The sequence below is a fragment of the Anabrus simplex genome, chromosome X, assembly GCF_040414725.1.
Source record: "Anabrus simplex isolate iqAnaSimp1 chromosome X, ASM4041472v1, whole genome shotgun sequence".
Lineage (NCBI taxonomy): Eukaryota > Metazoa > Arthropoda > Insecta > Orthoptera > Tettigoniidae > Anabrus > Anabrus simplex.
In genome coordinates, this window is record NC_090279.1 from 150168665 (window position 1) to 150191911 (window position 23247).

Sequence of the window (23247 nt, forward strand, 5' to 3'; positions counted from 1 at the left end):
CAAACACAATAGGGTGAAGGAGTTTTGAGAAGAATGCATGTTCCCTAGGCTTCTGCCAGTCAAATCGACAAGGAAAATAATTATTATCGTCCAAAGGAGTTGGAGAAAGACTACATTCATACTGCCAGTTGAAGTCGATGTGGAGAGCACTGATTACAATAGCAGACGCCCTCCTGCTGAGAGTCATTACCGATTTGTAAAGTATTAATTACAAAGGCACGCACACCTTTCTGGATCGTTAAATATCGACTTCAATGAGTAAATATAGATCGATATACGAAAATATGTGCATTTTTACTTTCATTTGAAGATTTAACTGCTCTAAAAGGTACAACATATCGACAAACGTATAGTAGGCCTACGATAATATGCCATATATAACAGTCTAAATGGCTGGTCCTATGATATATTCTCGTATCTCATCTATTTTGGGTAAGATTAAGTTAGAAAGGTTGAATACGGTGAAATTGAACTTTAAAAAATTCCGGAATGTCACTGTTCACCTCATGTCAGCGAACCCGGAAACTGTGTATTCGACACTATTTTATATTAATTTTATATATAACCCCCCTGACCCCCTACCCCTGAGGGTGCTAGGGATGGCTTACCCCCACAATGCTCGTCTCCAGATAGTAAGTTATGAGTGTACCAAATTTCTTTGATTTTGCTCGAGTTGTTTGCGAGGAGATGTGTCATTTACATACATACGAACATACAAACATTCATTTATATATATATGCAATTTGCATGTGCATTAGGGGTTCGGCCCATTAGAACCCCTAGATTTTATGTTACTCCAACTACATTACGTTAGAGCGGGCTAGTCGACATTTCCTACTAAGTAAATTTGTTTCTATATAATGGGCCGAACGCCTAATGTTTATGCATAACTCATAACATTACCGTCATGCGGGTAGACTCTGCTTATTACTCGCTTCAGTAAGTATAGACAATTGGGCTGCAGTAAGAATTGATGGTAGAATGTTCTTTGTTTGAGGTACTTACAGGAGTCAAACAACGCTGTAATATTTCACCTTTGTTTTTGTCCGGCTCGGTAAAGTAATGGTTAGTGATATTCGCTGCCGAACTCGGCGGACCGGGTTCGATTCCCGGTACTGCAAGAAATTTAAGAATGACACGAGCGCTGGTATGTGGTTGAAATGGTACATACATCTCACCTCCATTGGGGGTGTGCCTGTAAAGAGCTGCACCACCTCGGTATGAGGACAGGAGTTGACTTATCTTTGTTTTTCATAGTTTACATGGATTATCTACTGAAATGTATTAAGTGGCAGGAACGGATTCACTTAGGTGGAAGCACTTTGGCCTGTGCTGACAACTTAGTCTTAATGGCAGATTGTGTCGAAAGTTTACAGTCTAACATCTTGGAACTTCAAAATAAATGCAATAAGTATGGTATGGTCCGCCTCTGTGGTGTAGTGGTTAGTGTGATTAGCTGCCACCTCGGAGGCCCGGGTTCGGTTCTCGGCTCTGCCACGAAATTTGAAAAGTGGTACAAGGGCTAAAACGGGGTCCGCTCAGTCTCTGGAGGTCAACTGAGTAGAGGTGGTTCGATACTCACCTCAGCCATCCAGAAAGTGGTTTTCCGTTGTTTTCCACTTCTCCTCCAGGCAAATGCCGGGATGGTACCTAACTTAAGGCTACGGCCGCTTCCTTCCCTCTTCCTGGTCTATCCCTTCCAATGTTACCCACCCTCGCAAGGCCCCTGTTTAGCATAGCAGGTGAGGCCGCCTGGGCGAGGTAATGGTCATCCTCCCCTTTTGTATCCCCTGACCCAGAGTCTGAAGCTCCAGGTCACTGCCCTTGAGGTGGAAGAGGTGGGATCCCTCGCTGAGTCCGAGGGAAAATCCAACCCTCGAGGGTAAAGAGAAAAAGAAGAAGAAGAAGAAGAAGAAGGCCGGGTAAGCAATTGATAAGGAATCTACCACCTGAGTGACCGCCCTAAATGATGATTGATTGATTGATTGATTGATTGATTGATTGATTGATTGATTGATTGATTGATTGATTGATTGATTGATTGATTGATTGATTGATTGATTGATTGATTGATTGATTGATTGATTGATTGATTGATTGATTGATTGATTGATTGATTGAGACCACTAAAAGGGGAAGAACCAAATAATATGTACTCAGTCTCTCCTCTTCCAACCCCTAAAACATATCCATGATTCTATTTTACCCCTGAAGCGGAGACATTTACATATGGTATATCTTTTTTTCAGGGTTCCTGTAGGGACTTCAGAGCTACCGTAGTGGTGTCGGAGTAATAGAGACAGTCCCTTACCTCATCCCGTTGGCGGGCCTGCATGGCGTGGACAAGCAGTTGTATTTGTGGGCGAACCAGCAGGACATCGTGAAAATAAATGTTTGCTTTTTTCTGTTCGCAGATGACGCGTTCTTGCTGATATTCCTCCGCGGGTGTAAGTTCAGTCTGGAGAGGACGAAAGAGAAGATAGACGCCTACTATACCTACAGGACGGCGTTACCGGAGTTCTTCAGCAACAGGGACCCCATGTTACCAGAACTGCAGACACTCTTGAACACAGCGTACGTGTACCAGGCAGGGGCGAGGACTGTGACAACCTGTCTCAGAACTCGCCTCCCAAATTTAACGAGAGTACCTCTCAGAACAGATAATAGTAGTGTTCTTTAAATAATATGATGAAGTTATATAAGGTAAGGGGCCAAAATTTCCTCTCATTAGCAGATTTGTACTTGTGGACATTCAGGAATATCATGGACAAGTCAGGAAATTGGCGTATCCTATATATACAACCTGTGACAATAACGTTCGGTGAATGAAGCCAGAACGATCTATCCGACAACATTGGCGACACGCAATGCTGCACAGGTTTTGACCACCTGCTCCCCGTGTCGTTCAGTTGAGCATCGTGTGTGTGCCGTGTAAGACCTGTCTTACACAGTGCGTGTTTAGTGCGTTGGTTCTGAACTGGGAACAGGAACATGAACGACCTAAAGATCAATGTACAGTTTTGTTTTAAGCTTGGAAAGACACCGAAAGGAACGAATGCGATGTTGGTACGTGTTTATGAAGATCAAGCACTGTCCTTGAAGTGTGTGTACCAGTTGTTCGCCCGTTTTCGAAAAGGTCGGGAAAATTTTTTCTGACAACCTTCGTAGCGGAAGACGAAAACATTGAGACGGTGAGGACATTAATCACGAACGATCGGCGATTCACTGTGCGCATGGTAGCGGATGAACTGCACGAAAGAGATTTGACGATATTCCTGACATCCAACGAAACGTGACGAGGCTTTTGAACACCATCCCAAAGGACGCCTTCTTGCAAAGTTTCCAGGACATATATCGCCGATCTGAGCAGTGCATAGTTATGGGAGGGGATTATTTCGAAGGACAGTAAGGTCACTGTCGTGCATTGTTCATCTATGTTGATAGTACAGGACTATTCACCCAACTTTATTGTCACAGGTTCTAAAACTGAATATATTCTCCTCATACAGCAAGATACGAAGGTGGATTAAATATAAACGGGAATTTGAATGTACCGCTGCTATTATTTTAATAATTGAAGACATGGATGGAAGAAGGGCGTAACTCAAAAACACACTTTTGAGATAAATGAGTTTAAAGAATTACAGCATCAAACACTTTTCTCAGAAATACAGAATTTTGGAATATTATATTTAACTACATTCTTGATTATTTCATAATATGTACATCAAAAGTATTTATAAATTTTGTGGTTTGTTGTCAATTTTGTATTTTGGAATTACGCCCTTATTCCATTTTCAAGAAACATTGTCATTGAAAATTAATATTATTTACATTGTTGGTAGTATGTAAACAAGTTTTACAGGTTAGAACATTTGACAAGTCACAACATATTATTAGGGGACTCACTATATCGAGAATTTCCTACTCCCACAGATTCAGCTCCCCGAAAAATATTTTCAAACCATGCACGTGCACCTGCGCATAGAAAGCTTACTAAATCCTTAACATATTTTAATTTCCCGGGTTTAATACCTACATGAGGGACTGGAAAGCTATCCAAATTATCTTACAGACCTCATATCCTTCATTAACTGAAACGTATCATGAAACGTAATATTATAATTCTGGCTTCCTCATACAGTTCCTTCAGGCGAGTGACATAATATGACATACTTTGGAATAGAAAACTTAAGTCCTTTTGTTTGTGGTGTTGCAAATGACACTGGGCTGAGAACGGCAGAACATTCGGATAGTATCCGAATCATCTGAGGTTTCACTTGGTATATATTCACTGTCATCTGCTGAAATATCAGATGTTTCTCCTGCTGACATTACTCCTGCGTCAGCCGTTTCGCTTCTGATGAGTGATGATTGCTGGCTCGCCGTAAGTCAGCATTGGAGTGTACTTTAAGTCGGACACGACCAATATTTGTAAGAACGGCGCAACTCAATATAGCACATCACACGCCATCTATTAACACTACCGAGAAGCCATTTAGGTAGAATTTAGAACAGCCTCCAAGGAACGTATATATGCAATTTACCGAATAACGCCACAACATGACTTAAGCCCTTCTTCCATCCATGTCTTCAATTCTGAGTTTACTAGGAAGTTGTTGGGGGTGTCTGGGGAAAGGCATCTTCGAGTGGCTTTGCTAGTCCATGTTCAGGCTGAACGTAGAGGAGACTTCGAGCATATCCTGTGACGTGGCCAATGTGCGCCTTGTAACTCCGCAGTATGCAACTCAGTAACAACATATTATAGGAGATAATATTCATAGGGATGGTTTCATTTTAATTCTCAGTAATCCCCATTCCGTAACTTATACGTTGCCTGACAAAAAAAAATTGAAGCACCCACAATGGGAAGAGGAAAATAAATGAAAATTCATGTATTCAGGTGTGTGATGTTATTTCTGTGATTACAAGATCGAGTCAACTTTACAAAGAACTTATCAATACGAGTCAATTCAGCACTATGACGTTGCATCCAATGTGGGCCTGATTCGGTTGGAAAGGGTGTCATAAAGCCTTTGTTTCCTCTCCTGAGGCAAGCTGGCCCACAAATGCTGTAACTGTCCTTGATAATGTGGATACTGACAGGGGGACGGAGTTGACATCCGAGATGGTCTCAGACATGTTCTATCGGGGACGGATATGGGAGTACCTCAGCATTACGCAGTCAGTTCGTACAGGCACTGTCGCATGAGAAGTAACACATGAGGACGCAGGTTCCCTTATGCCGTCAGATTACCCTCAATCTCTATCAACCATGACCGGAAGTCATATCCGATGGTTCCGCACACCATGACACCAGGCATAACACCGCTGTGGCTCTCAGAAATATTGCAAGCATGGGACCTCTCCCCCTGTCACCGCCAAACTCTCAGACGATGGTCATCCAGGGTGGTGGAGAACCTCGATTCATCGCTGAACACAATGCGATGTCATTCGTCAGCAGTCCATGCTTCCCAGTCACGGCACGACTCCAGACGAGGCTGTTTGTGTTGAGTTGTTAAAGGCAACCTATGCATGGGACGGTAATTCCCTAGTATGGCTGCTGTTAGTCTCCGACACAGAATGTTGCAGGGAGTCCACTACTTGTTGTAAGATGTGTAGGGGTTACAATGTGCTTGGTGCACAATACGGCGATCCTCCCTTGTGGTGGTCAGACGTGGTCGACCAGAAAGTTTGGAGACGAGTATATCTGCCCTCAAGTTCCTATAAAGTCCAACATTGGACCACTGTCACATTCGGATGTCCCACAAACGGGGAATATTGCACGATTCGACTGGCCGGTCAAATGAAGCCCCACGGTAAGGCAACTTTCAAACTCTGTCAGGTGCTAATAACGCTGTCTCAGACAAGAACGAGGCATCTCCGTGTCTTTTACAGGGATCGCTCAACATCTGACGCTGCTCACACCCCTTATATACCCTACCAGGCCTGGTAATAACACTAATGCACTCCGGTGGCCGTTTAACTTGTCACAGAGAATGCCATTTGTTATCATCCGACTAATTCTGCTGGGTGCTTCATTTTATTTTCTCAGGCAGGGTACATTGGCATTTTACCAAATTACAGTATTCAAATTCCTCATGTACCTCTGCCTGCAGGATGGCGTTGACGCTAGACTGTGAGCCGGACTGCGGTCCACTATGGGTCTTTCGGGCAACGAACTACGACCCCAAGGTGAGCAACGTCAACGATATGGTGAAGGTGATGTTCATGATGGAGGAGATCGTGCTCATGGAGAGTGATGAGTCAGTCATCTACGGCCAGAACCTGCTCATAGACTTGGAAAATGTGACCATGTCACACCTGCTACAGTATTCGCCTCTCGTCATCAAGAAGATGTTCCAGGTTTGGCAGGTTCGTTACGTAAAAATATTCCCGAAAACTACGTTATCCTCGAATTGGTAAATGTAAATGTAAATGTGTGTTTGAATCAAGTTTGTTGATGTTTTAACTGGTCTGTATAAGCAATTCAGTGAATTACCATTCAACTCGTTGGCTGCATGGTCAGCGTACTGGCCTTCGGTTCAGACGGACCTGAGCTTGATTCCCGGCCGGGTTGGCGACTTAAACCTTCATTGGTTAATTCCAGTGTCTCGTGGGCTGGGAGTTTGTGCTGTCCCCAAAATCCCTGCAATTCACACACCACACATAACACTATCCTCCACCACAATAACAAGCAGTTACCTACAAATGGCAGGTGCCGCCCAGCCTCATTGGACGGTCTGCCTCACAAGGTTAGTTGCTTTAGTTATACTTTAGGTTGTAAAGATGTCATGTTTAAATTTTATGTAAAATATACATTGTATATACATGAAGTGGTTAAGTGTAAGAAAGGGCCGGGAGCCCTAACTTCGCCACAATAAAGACGCTTTAATAATAATAATAATAATAATAATAATAATAATAATAATAATAATAATAATAATGCTAACTTACTTAAGCCAGTAACAAGTGTACCCGACACTATACAACGGTTATGCTATGAGATTTGCATAGATATTAGGGGCACTGCCTATAGAACTCCTTGAATTTACGGGTTGCATGACACTTACTAGCAACCATATTACTTTGCAATCTAACCTATTACCACCTACAAATCCGAGGTATATTGATTAGTAACAAATTGCACATAAGCCTTGTATAAAGTTGCTACAAAATGTATGCACCGTTTATTAGTAAGACTGGGAATCTCGGTTGATCTTCGCGAGTAATTTCGGATATCCAAGGATGATGGTTTATTTTCTTTCTGCGTTTAACGTAAGATGACACGCTTCATGTCGAAAACTACCGTGATCATTGGTGATATAAGCAATGTGGTACGGGAATTTCAAATGGAAATTAATATTAATCATCTTTTAATCTAAAATAACATTAAGTATCTCTACTGTTTCTGGAGACGACGAGATACCAGTTCCAATACGTGCCAGTGAATCTGCCCACACGATGCTGGCGTATTCCCACATCTGTAACATCGTCAGTGTTTGAGATATACGTAAGTATCCCCATAAAAACACTTCAAACCCTTCATCAGTCCTTTCCCACCCCTACTCCCATTTATGTGTACTTCCAGAAAACAAAAATACATATTTCTTTATTTTTAAAGGAGATTACAAATACCAGTTTTTAAGTCTGTAACATCTTCATTTTTTAAAAGATAAGAGTATCCTCATAAAAAATAATTCAACTACTTTTCACTTTTTTTCAGGTGCATGTTCCTGTTTTTTTAAAGGACTTTTCAAATACTAATTTTTTTGTCTCTAACATGTTAAGTTCTCGACATATAATGTAGATATACCGGTACTCATTTTAAAAAATTCACCCGCTTTTCCAATTCCTTTCAGTCCCTTAACTGGATTTCCCAAAAATAAAAAAATACGTGTTTAATTATTTTTAAAAGAGATTCCAAATACCAGTTTTTATGTCTGTAATTCTGTAACACCTTCAGTTTTGAGATAAATGTACACTCATAAAAATAATTCAACTTTTTCTTCTTCACTTCTTTCCACCCCTCTCCCGCCTTAAGCGGACTTTCCAAAAACAAAAACATACAGCTTTCTTTATTTTGAAAGGAAATTCAAAATGTCAACTTTCACGTCTGTAACAGCTTCAGTCTTTAAGATAAAGTATCCTCGTAAACATATTTCAACTCCCTATTTACTTATTTTCAACCCCACACCCCTGAAGTCGATTTTCCGAAAAAGGAAAGGCGTGTTTCTTTCTTTTTAAAGGAGATTCCAAATACTAATTTTCATGTCTGTAACATCTTCAGTTTTCGAGATGCAAGTATCCTCGTAAAAGTAACTGAACCCTTTTTTCACCCCGTCTTCCTACCCGTTAAGTTGATCCCCGTCCTCAAAAGTGCGTGTTTCTTTATTTCTCAAGGAGAATCCAAATACCAATTTTCACGTCTATAAACTTCAGTTTTGAGATATAAGTTTCTCCAGAAAAAAAGAATTCACTTTTATTCTACTTCCTTTCACACTCCCCACTTAAGTAAATTTTCCAAAAATGAACAGTATCCGTTTCATTAAAGAGCTTCCAAACATGAATTATCACGAATGTAACATCCTCAGTTTTTGAGATATATGTGTCCTCGTAAAAGGAATTCATCTCCGTTTTCTTCCCGCCCTACCAATTTCACTCCTCCATCCAAAATGCGTGTTTACTTTTATATATATATATATATTGTCATACAAATAATTCAACCAAGTTTTCAATTCTCTCACCCCTCGCCCTCCCCCCCCCCCCGGTTAACTGTTTTTACCGAAAACAAAAGATTATGCTTTCCTTATTTTTAAAGGTGATTCCAAATACCAATTTTTCACGTGTGCAGCATGTTAAGTTTTTTAGATATACTGTCGATACGCCCATTTTAAAAATTCACCCCTTTTTCAGTTCCCCTTGAGTCCATTTTCCGAAAAATATATTTCTTTATATTTACAGGAAATTCCAAATACCAGTTTTTGAATCTGTAATATGTTACGTGTCTGAGATAATTTGTAGATATGGTCGTTTTAAAAATTCACCCCTTTTGTCACTCCTGTTCGCTCCCTATTCATCGGGTTATTCAAAAACACAAAAATACGTGTTTCTTTATTTTGAAAAGAGATTCCAAATTTCAATTTTTATGTCCGTAACATCTTCAGTTTTTTAGATATAAGTCTCCTCATAAAAGGTGTTCAACTACTTTTCCCCCTTTTTCACCCCCTTAATGGGATTTTCCAAAAACAAAAAAATACGTGTTTCTTTGTTTTTAAGGGAGATTTTAAATACCAATTTTTACGTGTGTAAACTTTTAAGTTTTTGAGATATAGATATCCTTATTTTGAAAATTCACCACCTTAGCGACGGAATATCCAAAAATCCTCCCTTAGCAAGCACCTACATGTTAATATGAATGTATCTCCAAAATTTCATTTCTTTATGTCCTGTAGTTTTGACCCTGTGATTATGAATCAGTCAGTCAGTCAGTCAGTCAGTCAGTCAGTCAGTCAGTCAGTCAGTCAGTCAGTCAGTCAGTCCAGTCAGTCAGTCAGTTAGTCAGTCAGTTAGTCTGTCAGTTAGTCAGTCAGTCAGTCAGTCAGTTAGTCAGTCAGTCAGTCAGTCAGTCAATCAGGACAAATTATTTTCTTTTCTTTTATATTAGTAAATGTACCCGTGCTTCGCTACGGTATTCTACATTGTATACGGATTTCTCCGTAAGCTACTGTAAAGGTAGTGTGTAAAATTACATAAAATTGCAGATGTCTTAGCACTATCCGAGAAACAAAACCGGGAGGACACCATACGTTGTTTCCGATGTAAGGTATGCATTGGGGAAGTTTTGTTGATAATAGGAGGCCTCATTTCCTACTGCCAATCACAATCGAGTTCGGGAGTTTCTACTATAACAGCAGACTCACTTGGCAAGCGCCATTCAGAGTAGAGATAGGGAGTTTTCATTAAAAAGACAGGCTCATTTTCCTAATGCCAGTCACAATCGAGTTGGAGATATTTGATTGTAATAGAGAAAGGCAGTGCTATCTAACGTAAAAGCAATCGAAACCGGACAATAAGTCATACGACTTACCGTTTAGCCACCAATTAATCCCAAACGAAGGTCTGCACTTTCATTAAAATTGCATCCATATTTCGATACATTCTGGGGCTAAAAAGTTTAAGAGCGTGGAGTTTTTTTCTCAAAAAGAGTGTCCAGGTTTCTGGATTATCACTCGCTTTCATACGGAGTAATTAAGCAGAAAAGCAATACACTTTAGAAAATTGAAACTAATAGAAAATAAGATTATAACTGAGGACAGTCGGATAGGAAGAATATCTACATACCGAGTGGATGTATTGGAAAATAAAATGTCCCTCAATAAATTGTGATGGTATGAGTTACGGATATGAGTAGGCGGTAATAGAGGAGAAATTTAGGTGCAGGGTTTCTTAGGTAAACAGATAACAAGATGACTTACGGTGGTATTACTTAAACCTAAAGAGGCAAGGCAGAGGTAAGAAATTAAAGCGGAAAACAGAAATAGAATAGAAATACAGTAAAAATTATAGCAAATGCCAGAAATCATATTACGGTGTGAAATAATGGGCTACACACCGCGGTACTGTTCATATATTTCAACCTCCAACGGTATTCTGCCAATATCCCGCAGAATGGCCAATTGACGTTTCTCTTGACTTCTACCCAAGGAATAACGAGTTTACAGGAATGATGAAGAAAATGGCAATACGTCACTTCCCTGGCACCGGGCGAGTTGGCCGTGCGTGTAGAGGCGCGCGGCTGTGAGCTTGCATCCGGGAGATAGTAGGTTCGAATCCCACTATCGGCAGCCCTGAAAATGGTTTTCCGTGGTTTCCCATTTTCACACCAGGCAAATGCTGGGGCTGTACCTTAATTAAGGCCACGGCCGCTTCCTTCCAACTCTTAGGCCTTTCCTATCCCATCGTCGCCATAAGACCTATCTGTGTCGGTGCGACGTAAAGCCCCCAGCAAAAAAAAAAAAAACTTCCCTGGCAAGCAGTCAGAGACGTTGCCATGGTAACCTGTAGGTTCGTTGTCGGTCTATCGGGCACTCAAAGCAGAGCATGAGACCCGCAGAAAATAGTACTTTTCTCCGTCATTTGAAGAGTAAGCGAAATTATGTACATAAAACAAGTTATTAATGAAGGAACTTTTCACATGTAATCAAGTAATTTTACAGAAAATGAATGATAGAAGTCCGCCTCTGTGGTGTAGTGGTTAGCGTGATTAGCTGCCGCCCCCGGAGGTCCGGGTTCGATTCCCGGCTCTGCCACGAAATTTGAAAAGTGGTACCAGGGCTGGAACGGGGTCCACTCAGCCTCGGGAGGTCAACTGAGTAGAGGCGGGTTCGATTCCCACCTCAGCCATCCTGGAAGTGGTTTTCCGTGGTTTCCCACTTTTCCTTCAGACGAATGCCGGGATGGTACCTAACTTACGGCCACGGCCGCTTCCTTCCCTCTTCCTTGTCTATCCCTTCCAATCTTTCCATCCCTCCACAAGGCCCCTGTTCAGCATAGCAGGTGAGGCCGCCTGGGCGAGGTACTGGTCATACTCCCCAGTTGTATCCCCGACAAAGAGTCTGAATCTCCAGGACACTGCCCTTGAGGCGGTAGAGGTGGATCCCCCGCTAAGTCCGAGGGAAAAACCGAACCTGGAGGGTAAACAGATGATGATGATGATGATGATCAATGATAGAAGAGAAAATTAAAGAAAACTGTTCTGGTTTTCCTATATTTTCTATTCAGAGCTGTTGAAGTTATATGCATATCAAAACCTTTCCCTTGATGAAACTTGGTCGAGATCTATATAGCCGATTCGCCGTGATGGTAGAACAAGCAGATAAACAGACACGAAAAATGAAACCACTGATACGGTCTTGAATTGACCTAAAACGGATAAATATCTGAAAAATTGGAAAAAGAAACGAAATTACAGACAGCAGACTCCTTCAACTTTATACAGGGTGAAGCGTAATTCGCGCACTCGGGCGTCGCAGCGCGACTCCTCACATACCAGCAATAAAAAAATGTCTGTCACAAAACTTCGTCCTGCGAGTATATCTGGCAGAAAAAGGACGTTGAAGTGTGGCAATCTGGCAACACTGTAACCACATGTAGAGCAACTACCTCTGTCAGCACATATTAGTCGTGCTGTACAGTTAGTGCAGTGGGTAGAGTTTTTGGTTAGCATGCAGGAGGTCGATGGTTCGATCCTGGGTTGAGGCGCATTTTTTATTTGCTAATTTCCGTCTGACATTACCTACTGTAATACAGTAAGACACCGTTTCTGAGGTCATATGTATCCTACATTTACAACAACATAATAATAGTAACAATAATAATAATAATAATAATAATAATAATAATAATAATAATAATAATAATAATAATAATAATAATAATAATGCATTGAGATACGTACTAAACAGCATGCGGTTACCAGACGCAATGTTGAAAGGCAGAATTATCGGGACCGTGGTGATAACACATACAAACTGTAACCGAGTTTGGACATTATTCGCAGAGCACGTTGCTAGGCCTACTGGTTATGTAAGGCCCTAACGAAATGTAATGGACCTGAACGAGGCAAGAAAATTTTTTTTGCCAGGGGCTTTACGTCGCACCGACACAGATAGGTCTTATGGCGACGATGGGACAGGAAAGGCCTAGGAGTTGGAAGGAAGCGGCCGTGGTGTGAAAATGGGAAACCACGGAAAACCATTTTCAGGGCTGCCGATAGTAGGATTCGAACCTACTATCTCCCGGATGCAAGCTCACAGCCGCGCGCCTCTACGCGCACGGCCAACTCGAGGCAAGAATAATAGTTGGTACTAATCTATGGGATCATTGGAGGAGGGTACAAAGAAAACAGGTTTCACATCTAGTAGATGAAGTGGTGCGAATAAATTCACGCCCACGACGTGGAAAGGGCGCCTTTCAAAGCTGACCAATGAAAACGATTGTTTATCCATTTCTAGGATCGTAGTATGTAAGTGCAAATGGTTTCTAGAGGATCCACTGCAATCGCTGTTGACGATTAGGATGCCAGGTATCATACCACCTGGACTACATTTACGAAATAAAAAACATACGTAGCGTGATTAGCTGCCACCCCCGGAGGCCCGGGTTCGATTCCCGGCTCTGCCACGAAATTTGAAAAGTGGTACGAGGGCTGGAACGGGGTCCACTCAGCCTCGGGAGGTCAACTGAGTAGAGGTGGGTTCGATTCCCACCTCAGCCATCCTGGAAGTGGTTTTCCGTGGTTTCCCACTTCTTCTCCAGGCGAATGCCGGGATGGTCCCTAACTTAAGGCCACGGCCGCTTCCTTCCCTCTTCCTTGCCTATCCCTTCCAATCTTCCCATCCCTCCACAAGGCCCCTGTTCAGCATAGCAGGTGAGGCCGCCTGGGCGAGGTACTGGTCATACTCCCCAGTTGTATCCCCCGACCAAGAGTCTGAAGCTCCATGACACTGCCCTTGAGGCGGTAGAGGTGGGATCCCTCGCTAAGTCCGAGGGAAAAACCGAACCTGGAGGGTAAACAGATGATGATGATGATGACTAATCTATGGGATCATTGGAGGAGGGTACAAAAAAAACAGGTTTCACATCTAGTAGATGAAGTGGTGCGAATAAATTCACGCCCACGACGTGGAAAGGGCGCCTTTCAAAGCTGACCAATGAAAACGATTGTTCATCCATTTCTAGGATCGTAGTATGTAAGTGCAAGTGGTTTCTAGAGGACCCACTGCAATCGCTGTGGACGATACCATACCATACCATACCACCTGGACTACATTTACGAAATAAAAAACATACGCCTCAAACCAGGATCGAACACTCGACCTCCTGCATGCTAACACAAAACTCTATCCACTGCACCAACTGTACAGCACGACTAACTTTTGCTGACAGAGGTAGTTACCCTACATGTGGTTACAGTGTTGCCAGATTGTTACTTTTCAACGTCGTTTTTCTGCCGGATATACTCGCAAGACGAAAATTTGTAAGAGACATTTTTTTTTTATTGCTGGCATGTGAGGAGTCGCGCTGCGACGCCCGAGTGCGCGAATTACTCTTTACCCTGTATATACACTAGTGTTCAAAAGTTAAGCATAAGTTACGAGTAAGCAGGGCAACAGGAAATAGACCGCAAATCGCACGACATATGCACCTACCAACCTTATGTGTTCGCTCTGTATAGGAAAGGAGTGTTCCCTCCTTTGACTAGCGGCGTAACCGCAAGGTAAACCCAGCCAGTGCCTGCGCCGCATACACCCTCAGTCGCGTTTGCCCTGTTATAGGGTGCGGAGTGTAGCCTCGTGGTGAACATAGTGGTACAACGACGCCATTCGGATCCCGTTTTGCAGGGTAGAATACTCGGCCGCCTGGAAGCAGGCCAAACACAGACCGAAGTCGCCGTATCCTTGAATGTGCCACAAAGTGTTATTTCCAGGCTTTGGAGACGATTTCGTGACACAGGAGATGTTAGTCGTAGGCCAGTACCGGATCGATCAAGGGTAACCACCCTACAGCAGGACCAATCTGGCCATGACAGCCCGACGAAGTCGGAGGGCACCTGCAAGACAATTGTCGCAGAGCTTGCAGCCGTCTCAGGGGTTGCCGTTTCCCGGCAAACTGTGTACCGGAGGCTCAGAACAGCAGGTCTGTTTGCCCGACGTCCAGCGGTGTGCGTTCGCTCACACCAGCACAGAGATGGGTCCGTTTACTGTGGAGCCGTCAACATCGAAACTGGACCATGAATGAATGGAGGCATGTGCGCTTCACAGATGAATCCCGCTTCAGTTTGCAGAACGATTACCGTCGCACATTAATCTGGAGAGAACCGGGTAGCCGATACAAAGATGCGAACATAGTGGAACGGGACCAGTATGGTGGTGGTGGCGTCAGTGTGTGGTGCGGCATCATGTTGAATGGCCGTACGAACCTGCACATCTTCATCGGTGATTCGAGGAACACTGTTAACGCTCGGAGATACAGGGATGAGGTACTGAGACCACATGTTCGACTCTACAGAGGTGCGCTTGGTCCAGACTTCCTCTTAATGGACGATAATGACCAACCGCACGCGGTGCACTGGTGGATGAATTTCTGGCTGGGGGAGACATTCAACGCATGGACTGGCCAGCGAGATCTGAGGATCTGAATTCTATAGAACATGCCTGGGATGCATTGGGGAGGCAAATTGCACCTCGCCAGCCTCCACCAAGGACCCTCCAAGACCTTTGCATTGCAAATTCGGAGAAATGGGATCGACTGCCACAAGAACTCTTGGACTATTTGATAGAGAGCATGCCACGTCGCTGCGAAGCATGTGTGGCCATTAGGGGTAACCATACGCCCTATTAACAGCATACCGGTAATTTGTTCTGGAAGACATTGCCAAGTTTTGTTAGTTGTCAAAATTGTACCTTAGCTATCAGAACAGTTCTGGCACTCTGTTTTGGACAAGTTGTGTGACACATGGTGTGTGATTCAGCTTCCGTTTGTTCAGCAATCCGTCTGACATTCCTATGAGGCGGTATGGCCTTGTTTAGTGATTATGCTTAACTTTTGGACACTAATGTATATTTGTGTTAATAAAACGATCTCCAATGACTGAACATTCTCCTTGTCTAGTTTAATGTTGAAAGTTCCGTTTGGGTGTAACTTGGTATGTTTGGACTTGAAGTTTTCACACGAGTGTATTTTTTACAATTTTGAAGACTACTGTGGAATGTGAAACAAGTCCAAGTCGGATGATGCAACACTCTGGGGATGTGGTAAAATATTCTATTCTATCTCGAGCAGTTTTCTGCAGATTAGCATAGAAACAAATTTCTCTGGTTTTTTTTTGTTAGTGGTTTTACGTCGACCGACACAGTTACGTTTTATGGCGACGATGGGATAGGAAAGGGCTAGGAGTTGGAAGGAAGCGGCCGTGGCCTTAATCAAGGTACAGCCCCAGCATCTGCCTGGTGTGAAAATGGGAAACCACGGAAAACCAACTTCAGGGCTGCCGACAGTGGGATTAGAACCCACTATCTCCCGGACGCAAGCTCACAGCTGCGCGCTCCTAACCGCACGGTCAACTCGCCCTATAACAAATTTCTCATCTCTAAAGAAAATCTTAAATCTCACCAAACGCATAGCACCTTAAAACCTTGGCTCATCAACAAAAATTTCCGCACACACTTCACAAATATTTTGAGACGTCACTGTAGCCAGTTTTGTGCAAGTCTTTTATAGATCACTGTCATGCGACTATCAGTACCTGTGCTGGGGCATGCGATGGTGCTATGATCATGCTGATGTATTAACAACTATACACACGACCTGATCTTGAGGTATATTCCTCTAATATGGGAACATTACTCCTTTAAAAATAACTACCACCACTGTCACCAGTATCGAATATGAGAAATTTTACGCTTAATACCCTTGTTACAGGCTGGATATCCCTGCAGACCACAAGCATTGAACTTCATCAACACACCGTCATTTTTCGAAAGTCTGCTTTCTTTGATGCGATCTCTTCTGAAGGAGAAGTTAAAGGAAAGGGTAAGTAACGTATAAAAAAAGAGGAAGTTATACAACTGCTGTACATAGCTCGAATAATCTGTTTTCTATTGCTTCATTTAAAGCAGCAAGTAAGTTTGCATCGTCTTACCAAAAAACAAGGGTTTCTTGTCGAGTCAGAGGGCTTCTGGTAACACTCGCCAGGCGTACAATGAATGTTAGGGTGATAGTCATACGGGTTTGATTTTTCATCGTGCGCAAGAATTAAACCGCCAGTGCTTGAAAATGAGTACTGTACACTTTTCTGTGACATAAGTATTATCACGGAGAACACCGGACATTGTAGTAATAATAATAAGTAGGGACATGTTCATCACCAGAAACTTTCTGTAAAATGTGGGTTTCTTCAGTCATCAGCTGCTTATTGGACATACACACCGCCATCCCTTCTCGAAAACTCTTCATACAAGCTTCTATGGGACCGAAATGTCATAGGTGACGTCACGCTAAGCAACAATAAGCCACATATTCTTCTCATGGATACATGAAAAAGATCTGCATCATCTATAGAAATTTCTCGTCCAAACAACTCCAGTCTGCAAACAATAGTCACGAAGATATTAAAATACACAGAATTGGCAACAGAAATACAACGCCTGCGGAAGCTAGAATCAGTCATCACAGTTCCAATAGTGATATCATGCACTGGTGATGTTCCGAAGAGCTTGCACAGCTCTCTGGTCGCATTAAACCTGCATCAGCACACGCACGTTCAACTGTAGAAAGACATCCTCCTGAGAACCTGCCACATTATGAGAAAGTTTCAAGAAACGACTTTTCCTCTGAGTTTCACTAAACTGCATGAAGATCCAGGTCGCAGTTCCGGTGATCTGAAGGACAGATTCCCAAAAAGGGTAGGAAAAAAGGTGTTTAGGGACATAATTTGATGAATGAATGAATGAATGAATGAATGACTTTCTTTTCCTCCGATCTACAGCATTGAAGCCTTATTGATCTACTAAGGAGAAAAATAATAATGTGTGTGTATGTTGTAATTATTTATGTTGTAAACATTTGTAGATATCTGTATAGTTTCATAATCAAGAGGGTGACTCCTTGCGTAGACCGAATCAGCCCATTGTGTTATAATACACACAAGCCGAGCCTTCCTAAATGAATATAATAATAATAATAATAATAATAATAATAATAATAATAATAATAATAATAATAATAATAATAATAATAATCGCATGGCCTAATCTATCGTGTACAGACATTTGAATTTGAAGCCATCTGGCTGTCCGTTCGTCAATGCATTGATCAAACATGGACATTTCGCGCGGCGCCGAATCAAAATTATTTATAAATAAATTCAATAACTTTAGATTACGTAAATTCACTATCATATGAAATAGAATATTGTACGCAACAGCTACTGAAGTGATAAGTTTACGTCACTCGTTTTAAAATTCCGTAAACATCTGACTTAGAGACCTGTTAATGTCTCATGATTCACCGGCAGCTAATTCCGGAGAGAATTGAACAGATATGAAACAAAGCGGTACAGTAGAAAGGACGGATGGATTTGCCAAAGCTGTTTTTAGTCAAATATTTTAATATAAAGAAGATTACAAAGCCGCACCAAGATGTAGATCGTCCTTGATGGACAGATTGTTGCTAGGAGGCAACGACGTACTCTGTATCATGATAGTTCGGTAAGAAATGGAGTTTATAGGAGGATGGGAACACGCCGCCATGTTTTATGACGTACCTTCCTTGCTAGGAGGTGCATGACCGTGGCTGTATATAGGAGGATGGGAACACGCAGCCATGTTTTATGAAGAACCTTTCTTGATAAGAGGTTCGTGTCCGTGGCTGTATATAGGAGGATGGGAACACGCCGCCATGTTTTATGACGTACCTTCCTTGCTAGGAGGTGCATGACCGTGGCTGTATATAGGAGGATGGGAACACGCAGCCATGTTTTATGACGTACCTTCCTTGCTAGGAGGTGCATGACCGTGGCTGTATATAGGAGGATGGGAACACGCCGCCATGTTTTATGACGTACCTTCCTTGCTAGGAGGTGCATGACCGCGGCTGTATTAAAGGAGGATTGGAACACGCCGCCATGTTTCATGAAGTACCTTTCCGTCGAATCCATACTTTTCGGGGTCGCTAAGATGAAATGTGACACTCTAGATGCCCTGTAAGTCAAGCTCAGCTCCAATTGAAATGGTGATTAGAAGGGGTGAAAGAGAAAATATCCAGAATGACCGAAATTACGGATGAATGTGTCTATTTTCCAGCACAGATCTCAACCAAACTTGGTACACACATAACTTACTATCTGATAACAAATACTGTGGGGTAAGACACGACTAGCACTCCTAGAGGACGGGTTGATATGTAACAATAAACGAAATCGACCGATATTAGTGTATAATCCGTGGCTTTCGGGGTCGCTGGGATGAAATATGACACTCTGAATGCCGTTTATTTAAATTCAAGTTCAACCTCTTTGGCACTGGGTTTAAGAAGAGATGAACAAAAATATGTCCAAAATGACAGATAATTGTGCTGAGTCCAGTCTCTAGCCTGATTGGTGGCAGTCCCAGTGACAAGTGAAATGCTCTCCATCATGTCTATTGCGCGAGGCGTAAATATTATACAGTTATAACTTACTTCATTCACTTTCGCCCACCTTTCAGAAATATTCTACCGCCCCCAGGACCGAACCTGGAACCACGGGATCCTGAGTCACACGTTCTGCCTGCGATTCATTGAAACAATCGGAATGTTGGTGAAACACAACATAAAGCCTAGTTGAAAATTATTGTAATGTTCTTAGTATTCTTCAATGTACTGTAAGCCCCCTTCAGGCCATATAATTTACTGACTGTTTTAGATATATTCCGTCACTTTCTCCCTACATCCTGGAGGGTTCGTAGGTGTGAATTACGGTGCAATTTGAATATTGTTCAGTTTTACAGCCGGATGCCCTTCCTGACGCCAATCCTACGCAGAGGGACGTATTCAGTGCGGGGTCCTTCTAGGTGGTTAGTAATGTGATGTGTATAAATGAAGGATTTTGGGATGAAGACAAACACCCAGTCCCCGAGCTAAGGGAATTAACGAGACGCCGCTAAAATTCATCATCCACCCATGAATCGAAGACGGGTCATACTGATAAATAATTATTGAAAAAATCCATATCCCTCGCCATTATCATTTATGAGCTACTGAAGTTAGTCATTGAGATCGCTTTGCGAGGTTGTTATGCCAAATCTGCACGTGGCTTGGTCGGCTAGAGAGGAGACTCAAAGTGAAAATTTTGCCAGGGAAGGGATTCGAACATGGCCCTCCGAGCTGACTGAATCCCGTCATGACAAGTGCGCTGTGGGGACACCGTCTGAATCCCACGGTGTTTTTGTGTTTTATGCTGTTTTCCTTGCATCGGCATCCGTCGTTAAGCAGCCATTTGGCATGGGTACAGTGGATTTGATTCGCATTGTAACGCAAGCCTTCTTCGAATAGTTTTCTCAAGCCGGTATTAAGCCTCGTACAGATTTAGCAACATCGCGTCGTAAAACCCACCTGAATACTCCCGCTAAGCGATCTGATTGGCTAACATCAGCAGTTGTTAAAATGACAAAGCTGCGAGATCTTTTTTAAATCCGTTTAGCCACGAGGGTTGGTCTCCCCTCCCCCCCCCCCCCCCCCGAACTCGGCGAGGGATCCCACCTGAAATCAGTCTGACATTTTGAGTCTGGATGATACAACTGGGGAGGAGGACCAGTACCTCACTCAGGTGGCCTCACCTGCTAAGCTTAAAAGGGGCCTTGTGGGGGATAGGAAGATTGGAAGGGATTGACAAGGAAGAGGGAAGGAAACGGCCGTGGCCTTAAGTTAGGTACCATCCCCGCATTTGACTAGAGGAGAAGTGGGAAACAACGAAAATCCACCTCCAGGATGGCTGAGGTGGGAATCGAACTCCCCTCTACTCAGTTGACCTCCATAGGCTGAGTAGACTCCGTTCCAGCCCTCGTACCACATTTCAAATTTTGTGGTAGAACCGGGAATCGAACCCGGGTCCCTGGGGTGGCAGCTAATCACACTAACCACTACACCATAGAGGTGGCCCCTCAATTGTTTACCTAGCCTTTTCTTAAATATTTTCAAAGACCATACAAATGTACGAAATATTTCCCTTGATGAATTATTCCAATCTCTTACCCCTCGTCCTATAAATTAAGCTCTGCTCAAGCTTATTCGTCTACCAACGCCATTCCACACCATCTCTCCACTGACAGTTCGAAACATACCGCTTATTCGAGTAGCTCGTTTCCTTACTCTCAAGTTTGCTTCCTATGGATCAGTGGTAGATCACAAGCAGACAGAGGTTTTCAGAAGTGTGGAAAACAGTCCATTCAACACACCATGTCGTATGTCCGGCTCGATGGCTAAATGGTTAGCGTGCTGACTTTTGGTCGCAGGGGTCCTAGGATCGATTTTAAGCATAATTTGTTAATTCTGCTGGCACAGGGGCTGGGTGTATGTTTCGTCTTCATCACGACGCGCACATCGCGTACGGGCGTCGATTCAAAAGACCTGTACCTGGCAGGCACTAGAAGCCATAGGCAATTTAATTTTTTCGCAATGTAGTAGAGGCTATAATACATCTCCCTGCCTTACACCAGTATTGATTTTTCTTCTTCTTATTCTTCTTTTTTCTTCTTTTTCTTCTTCTTCTTTAAACAGAACTCTTGAAAAAGGTTCATAGGGTCTCAGTAATATTTTGAAGCTTTTGTAGTTTAATTCCGAGGCATTTATGAAAGAGTTAGTGAGAGATTTTAAGTAACAACTCATTATTCTGTTACAGTTCTTCCTGCACCCTAACATCGAAGCTCTACAAACTGATAAACTGAAGAGTATACTTCCCACCGAGTATGGAGGAGACGCTGGCTCAATGAAGTCTATCGGAGGTACGATCATTTCTTCCTTATCCAATCACTAGATATCACCTGGTGATCTGCAGTACCACATGCACGTCAGTGGCAAGACTGGCGCTTCACCTGACTGTGTGGCACTGCATTTGCTTCCCAACACTGTCCATCTTCTGAATCAACAGAGAAATGCTACATTTAAATAAAAAAATTAGCACAGCGTTGTTTTAAGGTGTTAGCTCTATCATATTTATTTGCAATGCCCATTTTACATCATTTCAGCGGCGTGGAAAGCGAAGATCGAGAGTTACAGGGATTACTTCCTACAGGACGAGAAATACGGTGTGGACGAATCGAAAAGGCCCGGGAAACCCAAGACGGTGGAGGAAATGTTCGGCGCTGAAGGCTCCTTCAGATCCTTGCAAGTAGACTGAAACTTGTACCATGCAATTTGTAACGGATTACACAATGACTGAAATTTGTACCATGCAATTTGTAACGGATTATGCAACGACTGAAATTTGTACCATGCAATTTGTAACGGATTACGCAATGACTGAAATTTGTACCATGCAATTTGTAACGGATTACACAATGACTGAAATTTGTACCATGCAATTTGTAACGGATTACGCAATGACTGAAATTTGTACCATGTAATTTGTAGCGGATTACACAATAACTGAAATTTATACCATGTAATTTGTAACGGATTACACAATGACTGAAATTTGTATCATGTAATTTCTAACAGATTACACAATGACTGAAATTTGTACCATGTAATTTGTGATGAATTACACAATGACTAATATTTGTACCATGTAATTTCTAACGGATTACACATTGACTGAAATTTGTACCATGTTATTTCTAACGGATTACACAATGACTGAAATTTGTACCATGTAATTTGTAACGGATTGCACAAAGACTGAAATTTGTACCATGTAATTTGTAACAGATTGCACAATGACTGAAATTTGTACTATGTAATTTGTAACGGATTGCACAATGACTGAAATTTGTACCATGTAATTTGTGATGAATTACGCAATGACTAATATTTGTACCATGTAATTTGTAACGGATTACACAATGACTGAAATTTGTACCATGTAATTTGTAACGGATTGCACAATGACTGAAATTTGTACCATGTAATTTGTAACGGATTGCACAATGACTGAAATTTGTAGCATATAATTTGTGATGAATTGCACAATGACTAATATTTGTACCATGTAATTTGTAACGGATTGCACAATGACTAATATTTGTATCATGTAATTGTAACCTATTGCACAATGACTGAAATTTGTACCATGTAATTTGTAACGGATTGCACAATGACTGAAATTTGTACCATGTAATTTGTGATGAATTGCACAATGACAAATATTTGTACCATGTAATTTGTAACGGATTGCACAATGACTAATATTTGTACCATGTAATTTGTAACGGATTACACAATGACTGAAATTTGTCCCATGTAATTTGTGATGAATTACATAATGACTAATATTTGTTCCATGTAATTTGTGATGAATTACACAACGTCTAATATTTGTACCCTGTAATTTGTGATGAATTACACAATGGCTAATATTTGTACCATGGGGCGATGAACTGCACAATGACAAATATTTGTACCATGTAATTTGTAACGGATTGCACAATGACTAATATTTGTACAATGTAATTTGTAACGGATTACACAATGACTGAAATTTGTACCATG

At 42.1% G+C, this 23247-nt stretch overlaps 1 protein-coding gene across 1 annotated transcript in view; it reads left to right on the forward strand.

Annotated features, from left to right (window-relative positions):
- Window positions 1-21937, forward strand: part of LOC137503368 (retinol-binding protein pinta-like) — a 62934-nt gene extending 40997 nt beyond the window's left edge. Inside the window, exons 3-7 of the mRNA XM_068230930.1 lie at window positions 2415-2574; window positions 6120-6375; window positions 16486-16596; window positions 21440-21542; window positions 21786-21937. Coding sequence (XP_068087031.1) covers window positions 2415-2574; window positions 6120-6375; window positions 16486-16596; window positions 21440-21542; window positions 21786-21937 — 782 coding nt within the window. The remainder of the gene's footprint in view (window positions 1-2414; window positions 2575-6119; window positions 6376-16485; window positions 16597-21439; window positions 21543-21785) is intronic.
- The last annotated feature ends 1310 nt before the right edge of the window (window positions 21938-23247 follow it).